The sequence below is a fragment of the Apis laboriosa genome, unplaced genomic scaffold (assembly GCF_014066325.1).
Source record: "Apis laboriosa isolate Shangri-la unplaced genomic scaffold, ASM1406632v1 scaffold12_cov154, whole genome shotgun sequence".
NCBI lineage: Eukaryota > Metazoa > Arthropoda > Insecta > Hymenoptera > Apidae > Apis > Apis laboriosa.
The window spans coordinates 4,107,746-4,134,414 of record NW_025221207.1 but is presented as its reverse complement, the minus strand read 5'-3'; the positions used below and the strand labels follow the sequence as shown (position 1 = coordinate 4,134,414).

The window sequence follows — 26,669 nt, the reverse complement described above, 5'->3', positions numbered from 1 at the left end:
TAATTCATCCTTTCATCGTAGGAAAATAGTCTCTTCTTTCGAAAAGAAAAAAAGAAGAAGGAAAAGAAAGGATCGATTAGAAGCATCGCGCCTTTTTTCAGGTCCAAGACCGCCGATATCGAGAGGATGTTGCAGATTTCCAGACCGGATACCGGGATCAGCCTGTCGCAGCAGGCCAAGACCACCTCCACGACCTCCTCGGAGAGCAAGAAATACACGAAGAGGCGTTACACGGATTCCAGACACCAAACTCGTCACATCCCCGATTCCGACACGTTGGCGGGGAAAAACACTGTCTCGGTTTCGTCCTCGTCCTCCGTGGCCATTTCCTCCACGTCCTCGGCTGCAGGCGGGCAAAACCAACGAGGTGGGGCAGCGCAACCGGTCTGGAAACGGCGGGAACTCATCTCCAGCGCGCCCAAGGACAGGGAAGGCTACTTCTGAACATCCCCGTCGAATCGAATTTCCGTGGATCGCCTCTTTTCCAGAAGACCAATGCTTTTTCTCCGGAACACAATTTTTTGACGTATCGATTTTTTGACGATGTTTGAAAAGAATCGAAAGAGAATATAAAACATCCCTACATTGGCCGATTATTCGAAGAAAATTTGATAAGGATAGGTAAAAATTGAAACAAGTATCGAAATATGAACTATAAAAGACGAATATAATGGGATCGAGTGAATCGATGAGCATTCAATGAAACGCTGTTCGATGTAACACACTTTGAATATATTCTTTCGATCGAATTTCGAAAATTTCGCGCGTTGCTCGAACGTAAGACCATTTCAAACGTGCCTTCAATTATTAGGATTCTTCTAAAACGTTATTAAACAACTGATCCTCGAGCAACGTACGAGAGAACAGATCTCTTTCTATTTGAGAGATGTCAGAGAATCAGAATTTATCAATAATCCACGAATCGTTCCACGAAGGGAAATAGAATTCAAAGAGGTCCAAACCAGGGATACGATTCGATAGGCCAAGAAAAAAAAAAAAAAGGAAGAAAAAAAAAGTGTAAAAAAAACAATATAGTCACTGCCGATCAGGCGTGGCCTGGCAAAAGTGTTCCTCGACGCGTTCCTCGTTTCGAAAACCGAGTGAACCGTTTCGTATTCGACGTGTATTCGTGGGGTGTCTATTGGTTCCTAGACTACCGTCCTCGCGCTCTTAAAGATCTCCGTGACGAAACGCACGAAACCCTCTTCGAAAGTCTCTGTCTGTCTCAATCTTTCTCTTATCGTTTCATCCATCTCCACTCGTTCGCTCGAATCGAGATCGAGATCGTTCGAAAGGGGGGGGATTAATCTTTCTACGATGCGGTTACTTTGTACAAAAAGGAAAAAAAGAAAGAAAAAAAAGAGAAGAAAAGAAAAAAAGAAAAAGGGAAAAGTGAAACAAATCGATCTTGTACGAATCTACGAACGTAACATTCTAATGTAGCAGCGACACCGTTAGTGGCGATTTGTAAATTATTTTTATTACTCTAGATCCGAGGGATTCCCTTCTCTCTCTCTCTCTCTCTCTCTCTCTCTCTCTCTCTCTCACTCTCTCTCTTCCAACGTTTGTCGATAAACTCGCGAAAAAAAAAACAGGTTTGAAACGGACGAATCCTCGACGAGCCAAAGTTACGAAACGAGACCAGTCTCGGCCATTCTATCTCTCTCAGCTCAGTTGAGATCATTCATTTCCGTTCAAATGAAACGAATAACGCGTCTCGTTTTATCCGTATCCTCTTTCTCGAGACGTGGATTTCGTAGATTATTATTATTTTTGTACAGTTACAGGTATCTAATTGAACCGGGTAGCTCGTGATCAAGAAAGAAACGACAAAAGGATCAGAACATTTCAGAACAACCAACGAATCTTTTCTTTCTCTCTCTCTTTCTCTCTCTCTCTCCCTCTCTTCTTCTCGTATCTTCTCCCCTATTCGATACTCCTTTCTTCTATTTCGACGACTCTCCCTTCTCCCCTTCCCTTCCCTTCCGATCGTTCGTGCACGAGAAGATGCGTTGAAAGAATCCGTGTACTGCCGTGAGGGACGCGTGGCCCGAAAGACGCTGTTGTTCGTGTCGTTTTAAGTTTTCATTTTCAGTCTGTAAGCTAATAAATGAAACGTTAATTTTTTTACCACCCCGTGTCACGCTTTATTCCCCTCTTCCTCTCATCTGTTAAGGAATAAAACATTTGTATTTTTTCTTTTTTTTTTTTTCACGGTAAATGAAGCGAATGATTGTTATTCGGGATCGAGGTGTCGCAAATGATGGGGGATGGAATTTTTGTATCCATCGTGGAATAGTGGAATACGTTCGTTGCGAATACGAGCAAGTGAGAAAGAGGGCTTGCAGGTGATCGTGAATCATAAAAATTCCTTTATTATCGATTTCCTCGCATATACAGTCCTCGCACGATTCAACGTCGTACTGGTCGTTACAAAATTCATCGAGACACGCACAATATTCGCGATGCATCGATCTCGATAGCAAAATGTGCAAAAAAGTGGAAATACGAATTTTCCTTTTTTTTTTCCTTTTTTTTCTTTTTTTTTTTTTTTTTTTAAATATAAGATTACATTTGCACGCGTAAAAATCTATATGAATTTGAAATCGATCTCACTTCAACTGTCGTTTCTTAAAGGAAAAAGACAGAGTTCGAGTCACGCAAGCGCTTTTCTTTTTCGAAATCCAGAAAAGAATTATTTTTTTTCCTTTTTTTCTCCTATAAAATTTTTTAATTTTATATTTTTTCGATTTTTTTTTTGTTTTGCTTTTTTGTAAATTTTCTAACAATTTTTTTTATTAAACAATAAAATAATAACTTTTCTCAACGTGTAGAACATGTTGAACACATTAAGGATCTTGAACACGTAAGGATTATTTTTAACAGAAGAAATTTTCTTACGAATTAATTGAAATTATTAAATAAGACTTAGAGAATTGGTGATGCAATATCAATTTTGTGCAAAATGAATATCACTAAGAATTATGAATACAATTTTTTTTTTTTTTAAATAAATCTTTAATACAGAATTTCTTTTCGATCTTTTGGATATCGAAGTAATTCTTGCGTAGATCTTAAGAAAAAGATACTCAGCTCGTGTGATTCGTTTCGGCAAAAGTTTTTATTAACGATAAAAACGCGGATGATTACTTTTTTAATTATCCACAAAAAAATATAAATCTCACGAATTTAAAAAAAAATATCAGTTTAACCAATGGAACGGATAAATTTCTATAATTTACTATTAAATATAATTCAAACCGACGAAATATTAATGTTCTAATTAAAAAAAAGAATAAATCTTAAAAGAAAAAAAAAAAAAAAAAACAAAAATCTTTCGTTAAAAATAAAATCGACCAAAAATCAGGAAATGATTGAAAAAAAAAATTGATTTCGATCTTCAATTCGAATTAAATAAATAAAGTATCAACAACTATGCGCACAAAGTCCTAATAAAAAAAAAAAAAGAAAAATAAAAAAAGAAGAAGAAGGTAATTAAAAGAAAGGGACGAAGTGAAGAAAATCATCAGTATTCGATATAAATCCTCGAATAAAAATTATAAATAACTTCGAAACTATCGACGAAAAAAAGAAGCATAAAAAGAGAAAAAAAAAAAACTTCCTTGAAGAAAGGAATAGTGTCACGACACCAACAGCAACAGTAATAAAAAATAATATTAATAATTATATACTTTCTAACGAGTAAAACGCTTGTTCTCTCTTTCTCTCTTTTTTTTTTTTTCACTCTCTCTCTCGAGACAAATGACACGAGCGAAACAAAATCTCAATTATATCATCTCGAGTGTCGCGCGCGCGCAAATAATAAAAACATATACATATTTATAAATTTATATAAACTTCTTTCTCATATTTATATATATATATATATATATTAAAACAATCGCTAAAAAATATAAATATATTTATATATTTATATTTATATATATAACTCTCACCGTTTGACGGTTAGCTGCCTATGCAGGGCTGGACGGATGCGACGCAGTAAATATTTTATTTATACTTCGTTCCTCGAACGAGGAAACGTCGAGTTAAACCTACTATGCGACGAACAAGGAGTGTACAGGGATATAGAGAAAAGGTTAGATTGAAAAAACTAGAGCGAAGGAGAAAAAAAGAAAAAAAAAATATGGAGGAAATGAAAGAGAAGGGAAGGGAAACTAGAAAAATGTATCACGTATCCTGCGACTTCGTTGACGTGGAACGATGTTATTATTGGAATGCAGATTTCCTCTTTCCTTTTTCTTCTTCTTCTTCTTCTTCTTTTTTCTTTTCTTTTGAATTTAGCAAATAGAGAAATCTGTTTGTTAATTTCTTGACAATGCAACAATGTAGAGGAATGTGTGCGTGACATCTAAATTCGAGGTGGCCATCTTGAATTTTATTTTATTGTCACGACGAAATAAATTCAATAAGTATCTCTCTTGGATCCAAAAATAAATAAAAAAATAAATATATTTTAAATATAAGGATTTTAGGAAATCGCACCTCGAATTTGATGAGATAAAAATTAATTTCATTAAGTATTCCATATATCTGCTATATATTATATATATATATATATATAAATACTTTGCAATAACTCCAATTAAATAATTTACACCTTTTAATGATCAAAGATAAAGAATACTTAGCGAAATTACACGATCAGGAGTCAGGTATCGATTGATTCGTGCATTCCAATAATAATATCGGTCACATCAGTTCGCGAATTTAATTCTATATAATATTTTCAATCAAACGATGCCAGATTTACGGCATCGAGTTTCGATCTCACGCGAAAAAAAAAAAAACGATAGTTAACAATCGGCTTTAATTTCTCTCCTTTCGACCATCCATAATACCCATAGTAACACGCCGTTCCAACCGTGACGTAAAATCAATAATCGAACGACGATAATAACAGGATTGTTGCTATCTTCTCTTTTCGTTTTTTCCTTTCCCTCCCACCTTCTTAAATCATACACGATTTAACGCAACTGGATTTAATTAACCGTTCCATTCCCTAAACGTTTCACCATGTGGCGGGAAATTCGTTTACCAAATAATCGTTATCTTGGATATCGATTATAGGTGGATGCCACTTAACTCTCGCATCGTCGTCGTGATCGTCATTTAGCAACACGCCAATCTTGATTAAACAATTACACGTTGCCAGAACAATCGATACGGTTTATCGTCCGATCAAATTCTATTAACCATTTGCGGTCTAAACGTGTACGTACGACGCGTTGCGTGGGATGGCATAGTGATCCGACGATATATTTATTGGACGAGCGAAAGCTCGTAGAAGATTATTAGAAAATCGAATAGAAATTGAGAATCTTGCTGTTCGATTAAGATATTTGATTCATAGATATATGTATAATAGTAACAAAATAAATTTGTAACGGATGAGCATTTCTCTCGTGTAGAAACAGAACATTTAAAAAAATGTTTAAAAAAAGAAATCTCAAAAATATAAAAAGATAAAGGAACAGAGTAATACGTTTACCTGATAATATTTAATTATAATATTGATTTAAAGAAAAGTTACCTCGTAATCGATACGGTTCTCGAAACAAGCCGGACAGCTTATTGCGTGAAGCAACCAGACCGCAAAGGGTTAATTTCTTCTTGTTCACGGCTGGAACCGCTGGGAACTTAAATTGTAATCTCACCGAACACCTCACGATTGACCGAACATCTCGATCGATCGAGCTCTAAATCGGTATTCCTCTTCTCCTGGCGTGGACATCTTTTTAATCACATCTTTCAATCTAATACCGATCTCAAAAAAAAAAAAAAAAAAAGAAAAGAAAAGAAAAAAAGAATAAAAACATCATCGATAATTTAATTATTTGCTTATGAATTTAAACGTTTCACGATATTTATGAAAAAAATAAAAAAAAAAAGGAATGGACGAACTGTGGAACGTGAGGAAACATTCGAATTCGAATTTCTGTGAATGAATGATATCTTTTTAAGCAGAGATCTATCTGTAACTTTCACGGCCCCGTCAAATCGATATTGTCACACCGACTATAAATATCGTTTCAGAACAGTTTAGACAGTTTGAGAGAAGGTTGCAACATTCTCGAAGAGACGTCAAGACGTCATTGGAAATTATAACCGGAGCAATTTCCCCGCTCGATCATTTCCAACCAAGTTTATTTCCTACGTCCTCACGCTCGTCCTTTCATCACGCGATAAAACTATCGGCCCTTTCAGTCCCAACTTTTTAACTTTTGACAGAATTCTTTCGATTAAAAGGTGTCCCTCTCTCTCTCTCTCTCTCTCTCTCTCTCTCTCTCTCTCTCTCTCTCTCTCAGCCGGAAGTTCTCCAATAATCGAACGAATCGAGCGATTATCCGAGATTTCCGTGATCGAAGATTAATATCGAGAACATTGCGTTCGTTCTTTGTATCGAATCGTTTATTCGATCGAGAATCATCTATGAACGTAACGTTTGTAAAATTAAATAATTCTAAAATTAATTCCTATTTAAAATCTATCGTTAAAATGTACAAAATAATAATAAGAACTTACACACACAACATTTGCATCCACCTTAAATGATGAGCCATGAAAAGTTTCTTCGAATAACATTTTAAACTTATACTGAAAACTTATATTTTAATTATAGAGGGTGAGGGAGAAATTGAAACTTCGTTCAAAATGTTCCTGAAAGGCCCGATATAAGTTGATTATACGAAATTCGCTTCTATAAGTATCGCGATTCTTTTTCTTTTTTCTTTTTTCTTTTTTTTTTTTGCAAAGGTACCTGAAAGCTAGTAGAAAAGTTCGTGGAATAATCAGTCCACAGTTCGTGCACACTTCACGCGCTTCGCTTCTTAGGAATGCTTCTTCCGACCAAGTCGACGTCGAGTCGACTCGCGTGAAAAAAAAAAAAAAAAAAAAAAAAAAGAAAAAATCATCGAGGCTCTTCCATCCTCGCTGATACGCGTTAAACCTCGGTTGAGTGGGTCTGAATTCGCACTTTCTTTTGCGAACCATTTCTCGAGAGAGTGGGGCTGTGGGCCGAGAAACCGGGATTGTGAATACCGAGCGGTTTTGGCTTCTTGAGGGAGCTACGAAGTGGCGATGCTGTGCTCGTGACGCTTCCGGAAGTCGCCACAGACGCCATCGAGCCGTTTCCGGCTCCGCCGACGTAAGGCTTGCCACTGGCGTCTGTCATCGAGATGGTGCCACCTGAAATTCAAACACATTTTTTCTTTGTGTAATGTTCCTTCTTTTATTTATTATTTAATTTAACGTTGGAATGTAATTCGTGCTCGTGAAGTTTATTAATTGTTGATCGAGGGAATAATCGTGGGATAAATAAATAATTTAAATAATCGTTTTTTGGAATATTTGGTTTAACTATAATTATTGAAAATTAGTTAATTAGAAAATAATAAATTTTTCTGCTGTTTAAGAATCTTCGTCAATCGCATTTTATTTTTCGAAAAATAAAACAAATTCCTTTGTGAAAGAATTTTATTTGATAAAAAGATAGGAATATCATTTGTAAAAGAATAATAAAATTGTTTGTTAATAATTTCACAAAGCATTTGGCTAGAACAGCGTCCACTAATCCTGGAATTTCTCATTAAGGTAATACCTCGAGGAGATAATTTTTTAAATGTGAACAGAAATGTGTACATTGTAACGCAAATTATCACTATCATGGAGTTTTTCGTTTTACGAATTAATTATAACTCTTTCATATTTTTCCCAATCTTTCAATGAATTGAAAGGTTTTTGTAAAATATTTTTTATGCCGATTTTTTTATGGAGAACACAGACTCGAATCCACGAAAAATTAGACATTGCACGCTTTGCAATTTGATGAACACGCGTGTCACGTTGCGCGTATGCATCCACGTACGCGTCAGAAATATTTAAACGCACCTGCACTTTTGCTACGTGGAAATTCGTCGAGACGTTTTAATTCACCGTCAAACACGATCGAGCACGGTGGACACGCTAGATGGATTTTCATTCTATGTGTCATCTGAAAGTTATTCGGAGTTATTCAGGAAGAAATCCTTAAAATCTTTTCAAATTCCTTCGTTTCTCTTTTTAAATTTGTCTGGAGATTTTTATATTTTCTTTCGAGATTATTTTGCTACTTTACGCGTCTCTTTATTTATTTTTTATTTACATTATTTGAAAGAAGAGATGTAAAGTTCAATTTAAATGCATATATTTATTTGACAACATGCATTATGAATATTCGAGTATCTTTTTACGATGATACTTTTTCACTCGTATATTTAATATGTATATTTTTATATACTTCAAACAATTTTAAACATTATTCTTTTTTCTCATTTTTCTCAACACTTTAATTTTTCTTTTATATTCGTTAAATAAAATATTTTTAATGCATTCAAAATTTGTTGTTCAACAATTCGCTCTAATTTAACGTAAGTTTTATACGAACTATTTTACCTACTATTAATCTTTTTAAAAAGAAGCATTATGCATTTAAAGATTATTATTTGGATAAATTATTTACTCTTGCTCGAATGTTCGAAAATCAATTTATTTCTTCCCCCTGTTGAACTTTCTATCCAACTTCTGGCCAAATATTTCCTCTGTGTTATTTGCCTCTTCCTGTTTATACGTTTCTTCTTCAACAGTTATTCTCTCTTATATATTTTCTTCTTGTACGTTTTTCTTTAACAGTTGTTTTCTCCTCCCCCTAATAGTTTCCTCTCCCTACGATTTAACTCGATGTTTCGTACGCTTTTATTCTTGTTCTTTCCAAGTTTCCCGTTAAATCTTCCTACTCTATTATCCTTTATTTCTCTAGTCTCCCACGTACCATCCTATTTAGATCTCCCCCCTTCACCTTGACTCCCATCACGTTTCACATCTGAAGACATTTCTCGGCCATATTAAGTTTCCATCAGCTGTTGGGCGAAGGTTCTTCGAGCAGTAAAGATTTCTATCTCAAACAAAAGAATGAGTTTAAGAGAGATCTCGATTAAAGCATACATCTCGACACGTCAGCATTTATTTCGAGTAGAAATATTTTTATTATTTTATTTATTTTATTTTATATTTTTGGAGTATTGAAATTGGAATATTTCTTTCCTTAGAAGGTTCCCTCCCTTTCTTAGAACAATAATAATAATCTCTTTGCTTTTATCTTGAGTGTGTTCTGGCTCGAATCAAGCAAATACTTCGGAAAAACGTTAAATACGATGCAAATATTATGATACAATCTAATTATATAACATCTCAATTAATATAATTCGATATGATGTGAAAACATGCCAATCAACGTGTTCAATAAATATTTTCATATTATGATTTACGAAACGATATCTCTTAAATTTATCTGAAATATATTCATTTATAAAGAGAGAGATGTATATATAAGAACTCTACTACTGCTTCATCATGCATAATTGTAACCTTGAAAGTAACCAGTTTAAAATGGTGCTTCGATTCGAAACATGTACTAGTAACTAAATGGATATATTTCCATGTTAATCACATAAGTGACATTTCAATGAAGAAAAAACTTTCCTTTTTTCGTCGAGAGTCGAGAGCTTTCTCTTTTGTTCCATAGAAATGTGACAGTGCAATGAATTTATAAACATTGCACGTAAAAACGATTGGAAAAATAATAATTTCAATTTTCCAAAAAATTTCAACAAATGGAATATAAAAAAAGTTTAGATCAAAGAATAAACAGTTTCATGTCTGCACAAGTTAATTACACCAAAAAAAAAAAAAAAGACTATAATTTATAACACGAGAGCATCGTTTATTTCTGAAAAAAAAAATTTTTTTGGTCATGCGTGAGATGAATGCTAATTTCATGACGCAAAATTCAAATGAAGTTTGAAAATACATATTATGATATAAAAGAATAAATATGGATATACGATCTATGAAAGCCACTTAATGACGCGGTATTTATTAGTTCAGTATTGTGTAGTTAAATTACTGGCACCACTTAATTAATTACATTCTTCGTGGTACAATGCAAAAATTAAATAATTACATGCGGTATTATACTTTATAGACAAACAAATTAATCGGTTAATACACGAAACTTTATCTAAAAATTTTTTAATTCTTTTTAATGATTTAACGTAGAAAAGTAGAAAAATATGAAACGTGAAATGCAATATCGAAATGTTTTCCTTGCAAAATTCTAAAATAAAATATTTTTAAATTATTTATTTATCCCAATTCTTGCTAAACAAACGAGCAAGGAGATTAATAAAATTCTTCACGTACTATCGCGACAAAGAGAATACCGAAATTCGATCGATTTAATTTTGGAATGCTATACACGTATTCCACTGCATTTTGCAATACTTTGTCCTTTGCCACGAAGTGTTACTATTGCTTCTCACGAAATTTTCCTACGATTGTGACAGAGGTCTTATAAATACGCTGGTACCCTTGAAATGCAAATGAACACAAAGAGAAGAAACCCTTTTAAAAGAAAACCTACACCTTGGAAAATTTTAATATTTTAATTTCTAAGTAATAAATAGATTTTTATAATCTTATTCATCGTGTTCTTTTTCAATCTACTTAACGTTTGAAATATTACATATAAATTGTAAAACATTTGAGATGAAAAATACTTCGCAGATACTACTTTTTTGGATTAAATTTTTGAACACAAGAATTGAATGGAAAATTAATTAAGAGGTTAACTCGAGTGAATAAATAATATGTATCACGTGTCTAAATTTACCATTCGTGGGTTGATGTTCCCGATACCCAGGATTATTTATGGTTCCCGCACGTGGATCACCGACAACCCTAATCTTCGTTGGATCACCACCTCGTCGAGCATAAATACCCTCGTACACTGCAGTGATCAGCACACCAAAGTTCAAAGCGATGGCAGCCAACTGTAACAACAAGTTTCAAATCGTATCGTTAATAGAAGTTTCAAAATTGGTCGTTTATATTCGGTGAGTTTGTTGGAAAAGTTGTTTTTTAATTTTAAAAGTTTAAATTTTGTTCTAAATAAAAAAATAAAAGAATCGATGAGAGAGTAAAGATATAAAGGAGGATAAAGGAGTATGGGTTATTTTTTTGGTCAAAAAGATAAAATAGAATAATAAAATTAATATTCGAGGGAAATGGAAATGGAATATTTCTTCAATGAATAAATTATACAATTTTTAACATTTTTTGTTTAATGATTTGTTTCTTTATTATATTAACAAAATTAAGAAGAAACTTTCGATAGAGAATAAAAAAAAAATAAAATAATAAATACATGTTGTGTAACAATTAATAATTATCATTTCTAAAGTTCGCTTAATGAAAAATTAATTATGTATGTTAATATTTAATCAAGCGGTATCATTATCGTGAATAATTTCTGTACAATTAACGATTTTTCATCGAAAGAATAATTATAATTAGTCGTAATAATGTTCACGCTGAATTTTATTAAATTTCCTTTAAAAAAAAAAGACATCCTTTCCTCCTTCAAAATAAATTTTTGATAAGATGATTCTCTTAAAAAAAAATTATAATAATTTTTCTTTTTTGCACTTTTTTGTACGTGAATTACCATACGTAAAAATTAACCATTATTATAAAGATTATTAAAAATAGCAAAAATTGCAATTAAGCAGAGAAGGATCAACTCCATTTCCATATCATTAATTAAATTAATTATCAGAGGTCAGATATAACAACTCGGGCGTAAGTTCCTCCACGCAATGGATGTCACCTTTCCCATTGTTTTTGAAATTCAACATTAAAACATTTATACAAAGCATTTTTCATTGTTCCTCCTCCATTGTTAAATAGCCCGTTTCCACGGAACTAGACGACTTTGTTGTCTTTTCTTGCGAAACACGATCCTCGATCGACGAACGAGGAAAGGATGGAGGAGCGAGAAGAACACGCGAGGAAAGACACGTCAAAAAGGTCGAAGACGAAGAGGAATTTAATTAAGACAAAAAAACATCGAGAAGCCATTGTTTCGACGCAATAATTAATTCATCGTTGTTTTTTTTTTTCTTTTGCAACATCTTAACCACCTCAATCCACGAGAGAAAGAGAGAGAGAAAGAGAGAAGAAGAAGAAAGGAAACAGGAAAACCAAATGAACAGGTTGGGTGACAATTTGATTAATATAAGTATTTCCTCCATGCGTTATAATTAAGGAGAATCGAATGAGAAAAGCTTTTGAGAGCAGCGTGGTTAAATGTTGCATGCAAGAAAAAAATGAGGAATGGCGGAAGGGATTTATTAAATACGAGGCATTCATAAGATTTTCTATTTTACAGAATCACTGCTGCACAAATGTCGTGCTATGATGAGATTTTATTTATTATTTTGCGTAAATTACGAATATTCGAAGTGGATTTATTTTTTTGGTGATAATTTTTTATATATGTATTGATGTATAAATAAATGTATAATTATTTATCGAGAGAAAGCATTAAATTTTTGAAGATTTTATTCTTGATATTATTTTTATGCTTAAATTCTATAACATCAAGCGAAGTAATTAATTGTTGATTAATTTTTATGTAGATTTGCGAAAAGTATATACAATTAATTTAGATATAAAAGTGATTTTGAATATTCTTTAATCGAATAAAGAATTGTATAATGAATTGCAGGTAAAAATTCCACTTATTTAACGAGTTAAATCGAGGAAGAAGAAAAAGAAATGTAATTAAAGAAAACAAATTACGCAGTTTTTTGCGAAAATGGGTTTACGTTGTAAAAAAAAGTTTAAACGATTATTTTTCTTCTTCTTTTTTTTTTTTTTTTTGCATATTCTGTAGCATTTCCTCTAAGATAAGGAAACTCGAAAGGAAAGTCCATTTATCTCTTTGCATTCCGATTGCAATTGCTTCGCAATTGTTCGTCTTCTTTTTGAATCCACTTTAAAGTGTTAATAGCAATTATTATTGACAAAAGGAAAAGTACAAAGAAATAAAATTTCATTTTTTTCGCTCCAATCTTCGCTATAAGATATTTAAATACTAATTTCATTTAAATTTGTTTTTTTTTCCTTCGTTTATTAAAAATCATATAATATAGAAAATATACAAATTTTATATGACAAGAATTATTTAAAAAATTATGATTGCATTTCATCAAGAATTTATCCCATTATTTTACAGTATAAAAAAAATCACATTATTTAATTAAATCAAATAACATCTATAAATATCAGTTAATCTAATTTTTCTATTGATGTCACGATAAGAAATAAGTCTTATATCCCATAAGAAAAATATACATCACATCCTTTTCATCTCAAAGTATGACAATTGTCAAATATACACGAAAAAACACAAGCGTACGAAAATCCCCCATGACTCAACACTCTTATAAATCGCTATCGAGATTTTACCTTGCCCTGCTTCTGTTTGTTCATTTTATCCAGCTCGATCTCGTCCTTGGCCTCCCGTAGAAGGCTCCGCCTCTTCTTTTCCATCATCTTGGATTCCGCGTTATGGTATATCCGTGGGCCAATTGTCACGTAACACGGATAAAGATGTATTTCACAAAATCTCCATATACCATTTTATATCCATGAATATACCGATTTCACATTCTTCCATATTTTTAACTCTCGATTAAACTCTTTCCTTCTTCCATCAATTCAACTCAAGTGTTTCTTAGTCTTTAGTCGTAATTTTGTAATTCCTCTTTTGAATGAATTTTAATAAATTCAACGTGAAACTCTTATTTTAATTTTTCTTGAAGCGAATTGATCGATTTTATACGGATTAAAGATAAATTTTAAGAGTCTCTCGATCATTGAATTTTGTAATCGATAGATATGTCGCGTCTCGTTGGTCGCATAGTCCAACTTTCTCTATGGAAACACAACGATTCTTACGAAACGTTCATTAAATTGTTTTCACAGACTGTCACGATGAGGCTTCTGCTCGTCCAGGAAGAATAAAGATCCAATCCATTCGAATCTCACTTTTCCAAACAATTATCACTAATAAAATTCCAATGCCAATTAACAATTCACCTCACACACTCGCTAAACATGTTCACCAAATGTTCCATTACATAGACTATCCCATTTTAATTCATTTGAAACGAAGCCACCAACGATGAAAAAGGAAAGAAAAAAAAAAAAAAATAATAAAAAATCGATCGATTAATCAAATTACGTATAAATTAGAATATCATTTGGCACGTAGATCATTAGTAGTACACGATTGATTAATTTCAAAATAATCTCTAATCGATTAATTGTAGAAATGATAATGGAAAAAAGAAGAAACGAGGACAGAAATGAATCGCGTGTAAAAGTGGTATGGTAAAAAGTCAAGAACGGGGACACGTTGCTAGCAAACGATCCACGCCAAAACGTTCACTGAGGGTCCGCCAATGTCGTCTCATTGTTTTTAAAGTGTCCAACAGTCGTGGGTGCTCTGACACATACTAACTAAGTCCCTAAGGGGGGCTTAACGAGACACCTGCGAGCTGTTCCTGATCAGGTGGCCTTTAAGTATTTAATTCCTCGATCGTACGCCTATATTATACCATTATATTTACACTACTACGTGTATCGTAGTTAAAGTTATATACGGAAGAACGATACCGCGTTTTGAGATCGATTCGATCCGATCGATCGATCAATGGAAAATCTATGGAAGTCGATAATTGGATTTGAGAAAAATTATTGAATGGACAGTTGAATACACGATTTGGTGCGCTATAAATGCAAATTTTAATTCAACGAGGATATAACGTAATGGGTATTTAATTACATTACGTGGTTGGAAATCGAGATTATGTCATGTTTTCATGTTACGTAAGATTGTTAGAGGATACCGAGTTTTCGATCCTCGTGTCTTGAGAGATCTTCCGGTGATATACAAGAACATTTCTTAGATATATATCTAACTAATTTTTCTGAATTTTTTTTTTTATGCAGAATTTTATAATATTTGATTATTTTATACATAGAAGAAGAATAAAAAAATTATAAAGTAATTTGTTAATAATTGAATAATGATCACAATTACTTTATCTTCTTTTTTTTATTCTGTTAATATTTTTCGTATATTCGATCATAAAATTTATATTTTAGAGAAAAAGAAAAGATTTGAATAGTTAATTTTTAGAAAAGATGGATATATCAATGTTTAAATCAATAATGATGCAGTAATTAATTCTCGTGAAACTTCTTTTTAAAATATTATAATTTCACGAATTAAGTGTAGAGAAGTACTAGAAGACGAATGGAAAGAAACCAATCTACATCTGCCATTCCATCAATTATTGATCACTGTTGTAATAACTCGATTGCGATCAAAGAGAAACTCGTCACATTGGTTTACGATACAGTATCGTCGTCATCATCGTTATCGCTTGCGGTGTTCCAATAACCGCGAAATTCCTACACGTTGACACACCATCGTCATACTAAATGCAAATTCGTAACACGTTTCATTTTACTGCTACTCTATCCAAGGTATGATACAGAAATTGAATTTGGAAGGTGGAGATTGTAATACTAAAAGAAACGTCGGCAATATTTAAAAATAATAAAATAAAAAAATAATCTTTACATTTATAATATCAAAATTAAGAGAAAATAAAGTTTTGGTTATAAAGAATGCAAAGCATTCTAAATTTCTCTTAATCTCTTAATCTCTTAATCTCCTAAAAATTTAATTACCCATTTCATATTTCAATAGCTTTTCTTTCATATATATATAAATTCTAAAAATTTTCCAATCTTTCTATTGCAATTCATTTGTTGAAAGTTCTTAAGAGATCACTCTTGCATTTAATTAAAACAATTATCTATTTTTAACTTTATTATTACATTACATCCTCATATCCCAAAAGAATATCAGGATAATCCTCTCGTTGCCTAATTTCTTTTCAATTTTCATTCTAAATAAACGTGAAGAATATCGCAAATTACTTGAAAATTAGAAAAAGGAAATTATAACATAAAGAAAATTGAGCTTATGTAGATCACCTCCATCGCGCGTATTCCTCAAGTCTGAAGTGGCATCTGTTCGGAAAAAGCCACGACACCCGGTTTAATCTTCCTGTTACGTGTAACATCTGGCCTCGTGTAGTTTCGTCAGGAAAATGTCGCGATAAATCATGTTCACCTATACAGAGACTAAGACTCCAAGTATCTCGTTGGATAAACCGGATGAAACGGGCAACGGTTTCACTTCCGCGAGAGAGGAGCAACAGGTTTCGACGACAGGGCGATACGATTTCGATTATTTTCTCTCGTTTTTCTTCGAGAAAAAAATTTATTCGATTGGAGAAGCGTACGTTACTGATCGGTAGTAGGTTTGTTTATCTTGAAAAAAGGAAATCATGGCTCGATGGACAAGTTTAACGAAAATTGGCGAGAAAAATTGGGCGGATGAGAATTTGTGATCGATTTATTGGCACAGGTAATAAAGAGTTGTTAAATTTTTATTTGTTAAGGATTCATATTGAAGCAATATTATATTAGAAATTTTTATAATATTTTCTTCTTTTTTGGTTATTTTAATTTTAAAGATTTGTTTCATTTTTTTAAATTTCGTGAACAGCAGGAAGTAACATTTGGAGAGTATTCATAATGTTATGAAAATTGGAATGTTGGTGGAAATATATTGCAGTAGATGGCGATTATATGGAAAAATAAATATATAAAAATAAGTAAAGAAAATATTTCTTTCCACCACTGAGTCATAAAAATATATCTTTCCATTCATTCTTTACTTTAAGTGGAGATAAAATTTTTCAATCTATCCTCGTAGTATAAAATTTTTGCTTTCGTAAAATATGTAATGTGATAATAATAATAATATGAAATATCTATTATTCTTTCGTGCATTATTTTACCATTCAAATAAAGGAAATTCGGAGACCAATGGAAAATCGAGAATTGTAACTTCGTTACAAAGGTCGATAGAATTTAAATGAGAAATGGAGATTAAAATTAACTAATTTGATCAAGATCAAGATTTTATAGAGAAATGGTGAGAATTTGTAATGAAATAGAAAAGCATGTGAATTAGAGATATTCTGGATCGAAGTTGATTGAGATTGTCGATGGAAAAATAAGTTGGAACGGAACAGTGCACATTTGCATACACGAATACGTGATTAAATTAATAAATATAAAGTGTACGATGTAAAAAATTCATAGCAAATACTGGTTTAAAACCTGAAGAACTTGCATCGACGTAAAAGTATTTATCTTGTACTCGGAATAATTAGGAAGAAGCTTCCTTGAAAGATTTATTTATTTATTTTTTTTTTTTTCATGTAAATTTATAACTATGACACTTCATATTTTTCAACAGATCTTACGCTCTAAACTGGTTGCAAATCAAACACTAGACTGCAATGAAACTTTGACGAGAAGTACCATTTACGTGCTTACCTGCATATAAAACGCTTCTCCCCTCGTGACAATGAAGCTGCTAGCTCTGTCATCGGTCTGTAAAGCGAACAGACTCGCTGCTACGATTGCCAACGAAGCTGGAAACAATAAAAATCCAATACTTTACATTTTTTTTTTCACAACGATAAGATATCTCTTAACTTGATTAAATCAAAAGAAAAAAGATATTTTCTTTTCCATTTCTTAATTGAAAAAAATATTGATGAAACAAACGATTAAATGATAGTAAGTGTGTGTGTGTGTGTTTTTTTTTTCAATTTTACGTAATTTATAATGCTTTTCTCGAGAGAGTAACGCTAAGAAATTCATTCATTGAATGCGGTCGACTGCACGATCTATGAGTTTAGCGCGTATCACTTTACGGCAACAAGATCCACCGCGGATATTCGATTCTTCGTCTAAGGGTAAGTAGGCCAGTAAGTAGACAAGTGACTAGTAATCCTACCGTGGTTGGCCTGTTGCAAAACTTTCCGACTGTGTCCTCATGCAAAACGACTTCTCCGCCTGAATTACGCTCAACAATTCTCACGTGATTCCTAGCTTTACGAGCTAACATTAACGTAATTTTGTTAAAGTTTCTGAGCGTGAATTAATATTATACCGTTAATAAAAATGGACGAAATAAAATAATTTATTTGTATCAAATAAAATGATACATATATATATATATATAGAACGATGTTGATAATATATTTCTATAATTTAATTTAATCCTCGAATTGTATATTTTTATTCAATTTTCTTCAACATTGTTATTTAAAATTATTTTTATATATATATATATTTGTCAATTCGAGAGTAATTTAAAGAATCAAAAATCATTCGATGTTTTCAAATACTATTCAATATTTTCGATGTTACTACAATTTACTTTTGTTCCATTTGGATTACCTTTTTCCCGTTTATTCATATCCAATATATATATTATAAATGGATAATATTCATTTGCTTTGTTTGTTTTCAAACAATCCTCTTTCGAAGACCAGTAGTTTCCAATTATCAATTATTTTATTGAAAGCCGACTAAACGAGTTTTCTACAATAACGTGCACGTATATATAAAATAATTTTATGTACAACAATCCGATTATCACATATTTAATGATAGACGATTAATTAAAGAAAATTTCAAGTTAATCACGATTATATATCGTACGAATATAAATTAATTCTATGCCACTTTAACGAAAATCAAATTTTATTCATGGATTGTGAATCATCTCCATTTTATCCAATTAAAAATTCACGAAATTGAACTTTGTATTAAATTCAAGATTAAAATAATTTAAAATATTTGATAACGGATGATAAATTTAAAGGCTTAAAGAATTAAGATAGAATTAATTTATATCCTCAATTTTATGTAAATTTAAGATTGAATAATTCAAAGGTGCTAAAATGTAAAACAAATAGGGGGAAAATTTAGATCTATCTAAATATCAAAGAGATAAATCTAAATGTAAAATCTGCATTCCCATTTCTAATGCAACCTAACATTACTCGACAATAATTTTAAAAAATTCAAACTTCAACCAAAAAGGATTAAAGATACAGGACGTTAATATATTCCTAAGAATATCTTTGGATAATTTATTCCAAAGATCAAACCAAACGCAAAGTTTGTTCAACATCAACTTAACTTAATGAACGATCTTCAACCAATATATCTTTATTTATATTTCACCTTTTGAAATCTAAGGATTTGTCTTTAAAGATATACCACGAATATATCAACATCCTATTGATCTATAATCCTTCTAATATAAAAGATAGATAATATTTTATTCAGATATTTATTAAAGGGCTCGCATTAATTTGGAAGCTTGGATAAATACTCACTGGCCAAAGTGGCGAGTGCCACTTTCCCTATCAAAGCGGTGCTGTACGAGATAATAACTCGCTTTGCCGAGGAGGCCATCGCAAGTTGTAGCACGGCAAGACCCACCAGGATGGCCAAAAGGGCGGAGGCGGTCGCAGCAGCTAATCCTGCCACCCACACAGCCACTAAAAGAGAAGGAAACCTTTCACGTTTGCCTCGTCATATTAACGCGATCGATTCTTGCTTTGATAAAAAATTCTTACTGTGATAAAGGTTATTTCTTCAAGTATCTAATGCTCTTTCTTTTTTTTCTTTTTGTGCATAATATTACAACGGTATTTTTGAAATTAAGTGGAATTGTAAAAAAAAAGAATTGCGTATTAATTCGTGAATCGTCTTCTGTGATCTGTTGAAAGAGGATTTTTTATAATAAAATAAAGAATAAGATAAAGAAGTAAGAATGTCGAGGTATTTACTTGTTTTAACGAGATATAATGTTTCAATGTTTCTTCCAAAAAATGGTAATCACGATAATTAGCAAGTTGCTATTAATCTTTGAAAATTTTGCTTTAAATAATTTTTTTTTTTAACGAAGCTTTTAAGAAACGAGGAAAGAGAATTTTAATTGTAAAACGTTATACATGCATTAATTATTTTTGAAGGAATTTTAATCACGAACGTACGTGACGAAAATTTAAAATGAACTCACACACTGGTTGAAACCTGGAAACCCCTTGGCCGCATCTTTCTCTACCGTATAGTAGCAGTTTGCACTGCCTCCATGGACCAAAGTACCCCTTCTCGGCTGCTGAACCAGCTGAAATAAAAGATATAATCAAGTTAGAATTTTAATATCAAATAATTGCCTGTAACGTGATCTCGATGTAAGTATATTAATGTAATTTTATTACACACATAATTATCGAAACACAATTTACAATAAAAAAATTACTGCGTTATTATATTAAATTAACGAAAAAAAACTTTCATCTAAAAAAAAAAAAAAATCTAAATTCCAATCAACGACTATCCCACGCACGCATCTTTTATATAATGTATACCAACACCCACGCCTTCTCTTTTCTATCGTATAACTTTTTTCTTGCAAACCAGGCAAAATGTCTAGAATAACATCTTGGGTGACCGTATTATATCTTCTTTTCAACCCTTAATCTCTGATGACCTCAGTACTCTTTCGCGCATCCCTGATCCTTCGAATTTATTTTATCGTGTACAAAACATACATGCAAAGATATTTATACAAAATTTTACACACAAAGAATCGGAGATAGAATTTACAATTTACACAATCAAATTATTTTACACGAAATTATTTTTAACGAAAAGGAACGAAACAATTTAGATTCTAACTCTAAGAAAAATAATTATAATTTTAATTTTCCATCAACGAGAATTCACACGTTATTCGTATATCCATTTAAAAGAAATATCTGAAATTATTAATAAAAGAAACTTGAATTCTCTCGGTGTAAATTATCATATCACAAAGAGGAACATTTACAACTCGTCGCATTGCACATTAATCGAACAATATCCTCTTTGATCAAAATAAAAAAATCACTCAAGCATCGCAAAGATTTTCTCTTTAAATCGTAGGGGGCGCAAAATATCTGGACGATCATAAATCATCTTTCAAAATCTCCAGTATTACACTTGACAAATTTTTCGCTCTAATAATAAATCTTTTTATCGTATTAAACAGCCTATATCAGCACGCGACCACGAGGTGGGAAAAAAAAGGAAATATCGCAATATTTGTTGGTGGGCGAATTTCGAAACGTTGTACGATATTTCACGCGACGAGACGTGGCTCTCGTCGGTATTATTACTTGGTTGCAAACGGGTGAACGGGTGTCGGAATTTTAAAAATTGTACGGGACAAAAGGCAGAGATTGAACGAGGAAAATAAATGGATAATTCATTGGTCCATCCCTCTGCTGAATATTTTATAAAGATTTTTTTTATGAGTACGAATGAACGGTTGTACGATATCTTATAAATATTAGTAAGAATAAATTTATAAAATAATTCAATCATCGAATTGGCTTTGGTATTAAGGAACGAAAATTGGTACGAGCATTTGCTCGAAATAACAATTTCTAAAATGATGAATATACGAGTATTATATAGCATTAAATAGAAAATGTGTCTAACAATAGGAAATCCGCTTTCCCTTAATTTTATATTATTCTATTCATGCGTCGTATATTATTGAAGTCGCTGACTCTGTTAATAGACAATCGCCTGAAGATCACTAATAATTCTCTGTCTCAGTTTCTCAAGACACAATAACATCAATCTTGAGAAGAAAAGATAGGAAACTTTCTCTTCATCCAGAAATCTTATAAATATTTTAAACAAATCGTATCGTATAACAAAAGTAGTACACAATCACATCTAGGACCGATTACAAAGTAATTAAATTTAATTTATTAATTTTCCAATGATTAAATTTAACAGATAAATCTTAATTTCAGCGAATTAAGAAAATTAATAATAATAATAATAATAATAACATATAAAACATATATTTTTACATTTATTTTTCTCTATATTTTTATAAAAGCACGTAGAGATTCTAACAAGGATCATGCACTCCAAACGAGGAGTACAATATTCAATTTATCCATTCTTTCGCGAAATATCGAAATCAAAAAAGAAAAAAAAAACAAAAAAACAAAAAAAAGTCTCATAAAAATCGATTGTCGCTATCATCCAATTTTTTATCACAAGGAAAGAAAAAATAAAAATATCGCGAGAATACCTCTGAAGCATCATAATTTCCGATTGGAATTTAGAAGAAAAAAAAATCAATCACAAAATTCTAGATCGATAAATTAAAAAAAAAAAAAAAAAACGAAAAGAAAAGAAGAGGAAAAATTAGATCGATGGTTGAATTCGTGCAAACGTTTGGAAAGATTCGATACGGTGACGCGGCCTAAATTCCTTTCGAAAATCGCGAACTCGTCAAGGAGCGCGAACAGAAATGCAATTTGTCACGGCATTGTGGATCACAGCGAGCGTGTTCGCGTACAACGCGTGAAAAATCGAGTAACTGGGGCAAGAAACGTTGAACACGCGCCGGTTTGTCATTCGCATTAATGTTCTTTCCGCATCAATGTTCTCGAGAAGTTGACCATTCAATCGATCGGTCACCGTCTTAAAACAATTTTTCGATTGATTAATTAATAATCATTTCGGTTGATTAATGATAATTTCTTCCGCGTTTTGAGAGAAAATATTTTTTTATATCTCTGAAAACATTTATAGAATATGTATAGAATTTTTAAATAAAATTCTCGATTTATATTACTATATATAAATAGTTTAATTTATATAAAAATAATTGGGTTAACATATTGTTTTATATTGTTATAATATATGAAACAAATTTGTATTTTATTAAACACGAATAGCGAATAACGAGGTGTAATGATACATTATTAAATAATAACACTTGAGAAAAACAAGAAAAGCAAGAAATTCAAGGGCAACGATTGGCAATTTATGTTGTAAGAAAATTAGTTACCATTGTAATTACACCGATTTACGATTATTGTTGCACAGTTTATTCGAACAATAAGAAAATACATACACATTATAACCAATTATGATGTATCGACATTCGTGTTTATATAACTGATATTACCTATATCGATTTAAAAAATTATTCAAGCATAAAATAATCCAAGGTGCCATTAAAATATTTATTCATCACGTTTGATAATTTCATGAATAACATCATCTGTTAAATTATACATATATAAAAATAAATTTAATTCGAATTTTATTCGATTATAGAAATTATTTATTATAAAAAGTTTATTTGCGTTTTATTACAATGTATAATTATTCGGTAGCGGATTTTAAGGTTTAGTACTAGCATTAACTAATTTCCAATTTTAAGCTTCGAGTGAATTATACGGCTTGAATTATACAGGCTTTCGGGCTCAGCTCGCTGTCTATTAGAAATTTTATCCCAACGTTTACAACCAACATTGTAACTAGGCTTTATTAGAGATGTCACTCAGGTGTATCATTATCTATGCGTCATTTGATCTTTGATGCAACAAACGATATCAATTAAGATAAAATTCCAAAACGAATACTGCTTACAACCGGAACATTTCAAACAGTGTCCCATACGATAAATTTTCGATAACCCTTGAATCATTCGATTATTTATGAGTCAGATGATATATCAGACGATGAAGAATCAACATAAGCGACAACTATTGTCAGTTTATCGATCTTTGCAAATTGAAAGCCGACAATACGCTATTTACTTTCTTGGGAAGATTAAAATGATATTGGATTCAACGATCGTGTTAAGTTTCAAGAAATAAAGAATCGTTTAAAAAATTAAAAGTTATCGATTTATCGTACTTCGAAAGGAAAGTTTCTCGTGAATTAAACGTTACGATTATCCCAATTCGATAGAAACTATATAGAATCCCAGGGGTAACAAGTCGATCACGAGTTGTACGAGTAGGAAGTTGTCATTTGCTACGTATACAGTCTCCAGAGATCGAGGTTGTCGTTGATATCGAATTAGAAGAATTCGTATCCGCTGACTATTAAATATGAAATACATGCAAATCATCAATTATTCTGATAAGATCCCAATAAGATTTGTTAGTATTTAGAGAGATTAATTAACACGTAATATAATCTCGATATTATAAAATCTTCTTTTTGAACAACGATTTCTAATTTATTTAGAAATATTAATCTGCTAGCTTTTATGAACGTGTGTAACACTGAAATTTTTTTAAATAATTTATACACAGCTTTCTTAAATTTTATCATTCGTTCGAATCTAAAATGTAACACCTCGTTTATTCCAAAGAATCTCCATTGAAATCAACTGATGCGGCTAATTACCTCTCTCTCCTAATCCAGAACTCGTGGATCAAACGAGTAACGAATCAACTTGAGTAAATATCAATTAAAAACTCTCGAGCTCGGTTGATATCCTGTGACTGGCACACATATACATATAAATATAAATATGTATCATTACATCTTACAAATCGCGAAAATAAATCCTTCTATTTTTCAAACACGTTCAATTCAATTAATTAATTAACATATAATGTAAACTATTAATTATTAAAATATTACCTCCATTCCATATTTCTATCTGCGTGTCTTTTCAATATATATTACTTAGAATAAAATTTTTAACGAGTTATAAATATATTTTCTCAATTGTATCTCTCATAAAAATGTATTCGTGAAATCAATGCCACCGTTGAATTCGTTTCAATTCCCACATCCGTACGTGGAACAAAAACCGTGAGTCGATTAATTGTAACGCTATTGTCGAGCCTCGTTTCCGAACCGACATACTTGTAAACTCGCCGATTTCACCTGTGTTATGTTGTAAAAATTCATACGATTCTTTCTATATATGTATCGTGATACTTATAAGATATATTGTTCGACCATTAAATCATCTCGAAAATGAAAAAATTGCTTCTTATAGCTATGACAATTTTATAACAATTTTTTTTTATCTATTATATTATTTAAAGAAAAAGTGGAATAATTACGAATTTACGTAACATTGTTTTTTTAATAAATGTTTGAACATGTGCTGAACATATTTCCATCTGTTTGATTTTGTATTTCATTTAGTATATAGAAAGATATCGAAAGATATGAAATTTAATATAATCTAAAATAATGAATATTTTTCTGACCATCGCATCAAATTTCAAGAAAATAAATATTTTATTTCTGTTACCGAGAAACGTGATATAATACCATTAATCATAATTTTCAATTAATAATACATTTCTAAAAATTATTTTTACAATTTTTTTCTATCATTCCTTTAATTTAACCATATTCCATACCATAAATGAAAATTAGGCTCAGCTGTAGAAAATTAAACGTGTCTATTTCCTCTTTGAATTATCACACTAAATTTAATGCTAATAAAAAAAAAACTCTCGAAAGGGTTAATAACAAGTGGTCAACTTTCCTTCGCACCAGGCCTCGAATCCAGCAATCGTGCAAAGGAACGATAATTAAAAAATAGAAATTATGACACGAGCGGCGCGTGACGTCCATTTCTAGCCAAGTTTCTCTGACATTCTCTCGAGGCAATCGAGCTTCGGCTATTAGAAACGGTTGGCGATTGGAAAAGCATAGGGAGTCGTTAAAGCGAACGGACGATTATTATTATTAGATTAACACGGTTGCAGAACAAACGTGAACCCACGCAACAATCCCCTTTTGACGAGTTTTCGAACATCGTGAAAACGGAAATCCAGAACACGAGATCACGTTGAAAAATAATTAGAGGCAGTGTTTCGTTTCGTGGGCTTCATCCGTTGGAAAATAACGTTGCATGGTTAACTGATATACAGATATAATTGACAGGATTCATCCTGCTCCAATTAATATCGAAATTAATATTTAATTCCCGAAATATAAATCTTACTGATTGATTCTCCATTGTCGTGGTTCGCAAAATATTCTTTTCCTCCGTGATATTTTTTTCATAGCCAATCGAAATGTTTTAATTTTACTGGAAAACTATTACTTTTTAAAAATAGCAATTTGGAATAGATTATCCCAAAGATAGATGGAATACATTTATCAAAAAATATGTTTACGATAGAAATACTTTGCTGAAAAGTATATTAATAAAAAAAAAAAAATATATGGACAAATTTATGAGAATAAAATGTATCGTAACGTTTAATCAAAGATTTCGATCTCGTTTGTTCTTTGAAAACAATTTATCATCTTTTCCATTATCTTTTTCTTCTTCTTCGATCGAAAGAAAATCGGTATACTTTCCTGCCAAAAGAAGATTTCCTTTCTTTTGTGACATTTACATATACTTCATATTTATTTCGGTTGTCATAGGATTATTCAATTTTGTAAGAATAGCAGAGAAGATTACAATTTCCAACATCCGATTTATTATATTATAAAATTTACAGTTTCCATCCGTGAAACAACGTTTTATTTTGCACAGGAACATTGCAACCATCCACTAGGGATTTTTATCGTCAAAGCAAAAGCCAAATAAAATGGCCGTTTATTTATGTAGTCGCATAAACGTGCTTTATTGACCGTAACCGAATGTTATAGCGGAACACGCTTTCAATATACATATGCCTTCGTTGTTTTTCCCTTTTTCTTTTTTTTTTCTTTTTTTTTTTTTTATTTTCCTATTTTTTCTTTCACCTATTCCGATAGACAAATTCAATAGCGCGCACACCCATGATTCTGGTGAAAATTGCCACGTCGAATCCTCATGTTTCGCTGATATAAGTGTTTCAATATTGGAAACATTGAATAATCAAGTCTCAAAATACAAAACTAGAGTATTATATAAATACGATTCTTCCATACATTGTGCAAGAATGCTTATTAATGCTTAAGATATCGATCATACTTAT

General features: G+C 31.5%; 2 protein-coding genes across 4 annotated transcripts in view; one reads left to right on the top strand and one right to left on the bottom strand.

Moving 5' to 3' along the window:
• The window catches only part of LOC122720365, a 35,484-nt gene extending 32,257 nt beyond the window's left edge, over window positions 1-3,227 (top strand). For both annotated transcript variants that reach the window (XM_043947019.1, XM_043947018.1), the window contains exon 13: window positions 102-3,227. In XM_043947019.1, coding sequence (XP_043802954.1) covers window positions 102-444 — 343 coding nt within the window. In that variant the 3' untranslated portion in view covers window positions 445-3,227. The remainder of the gene's footprint in view (window positions 1-101) is intronic.
• Window positions 3,228-3,354: 127 nt separating this feature from the next.
• Window positions 3,355-26,669, bottom strand: part of LOC122720396 — a 48,651-nt gene continuing 25,336 nt past the window's right edge. Inside the window, exons 2-7 of one of the 2 annotated variants that reach the window (XR_006347762.1) lie at window positions 19,937-20,044; window positions 19,248-19,412; window positions 17,389-17,486; window positions 10,730-10,889; window positions 6,782-7,209; window positions 3,355-5,777 (exon numbers count right to left, since the gene is read on the bottom strand). Coding sequence is in view for 1 of the 2 variants with exons in the window: in XM_043947097.1 (XP_043803032.1) it covers window positions 6,965-7,209; window positions 10,730-10,889; window positions 17,389-17,486; window positions 19,248-19,412; window positions 19,937-20,044 (776 nt within the window). In the remaining variant the exon portion in view is untranslated. Of the gene's footprint in view, window positions 5,778-6,410; window positions 7,210-10,729; window positions 10,890-17,388; window positions 17,487-19,247; window positions 19,413-19,936; window positions 20,045-26,669 lie in introns of those variants that run through there. The other variant, XM_043947097.1, reaches the window with a different exon arrangement.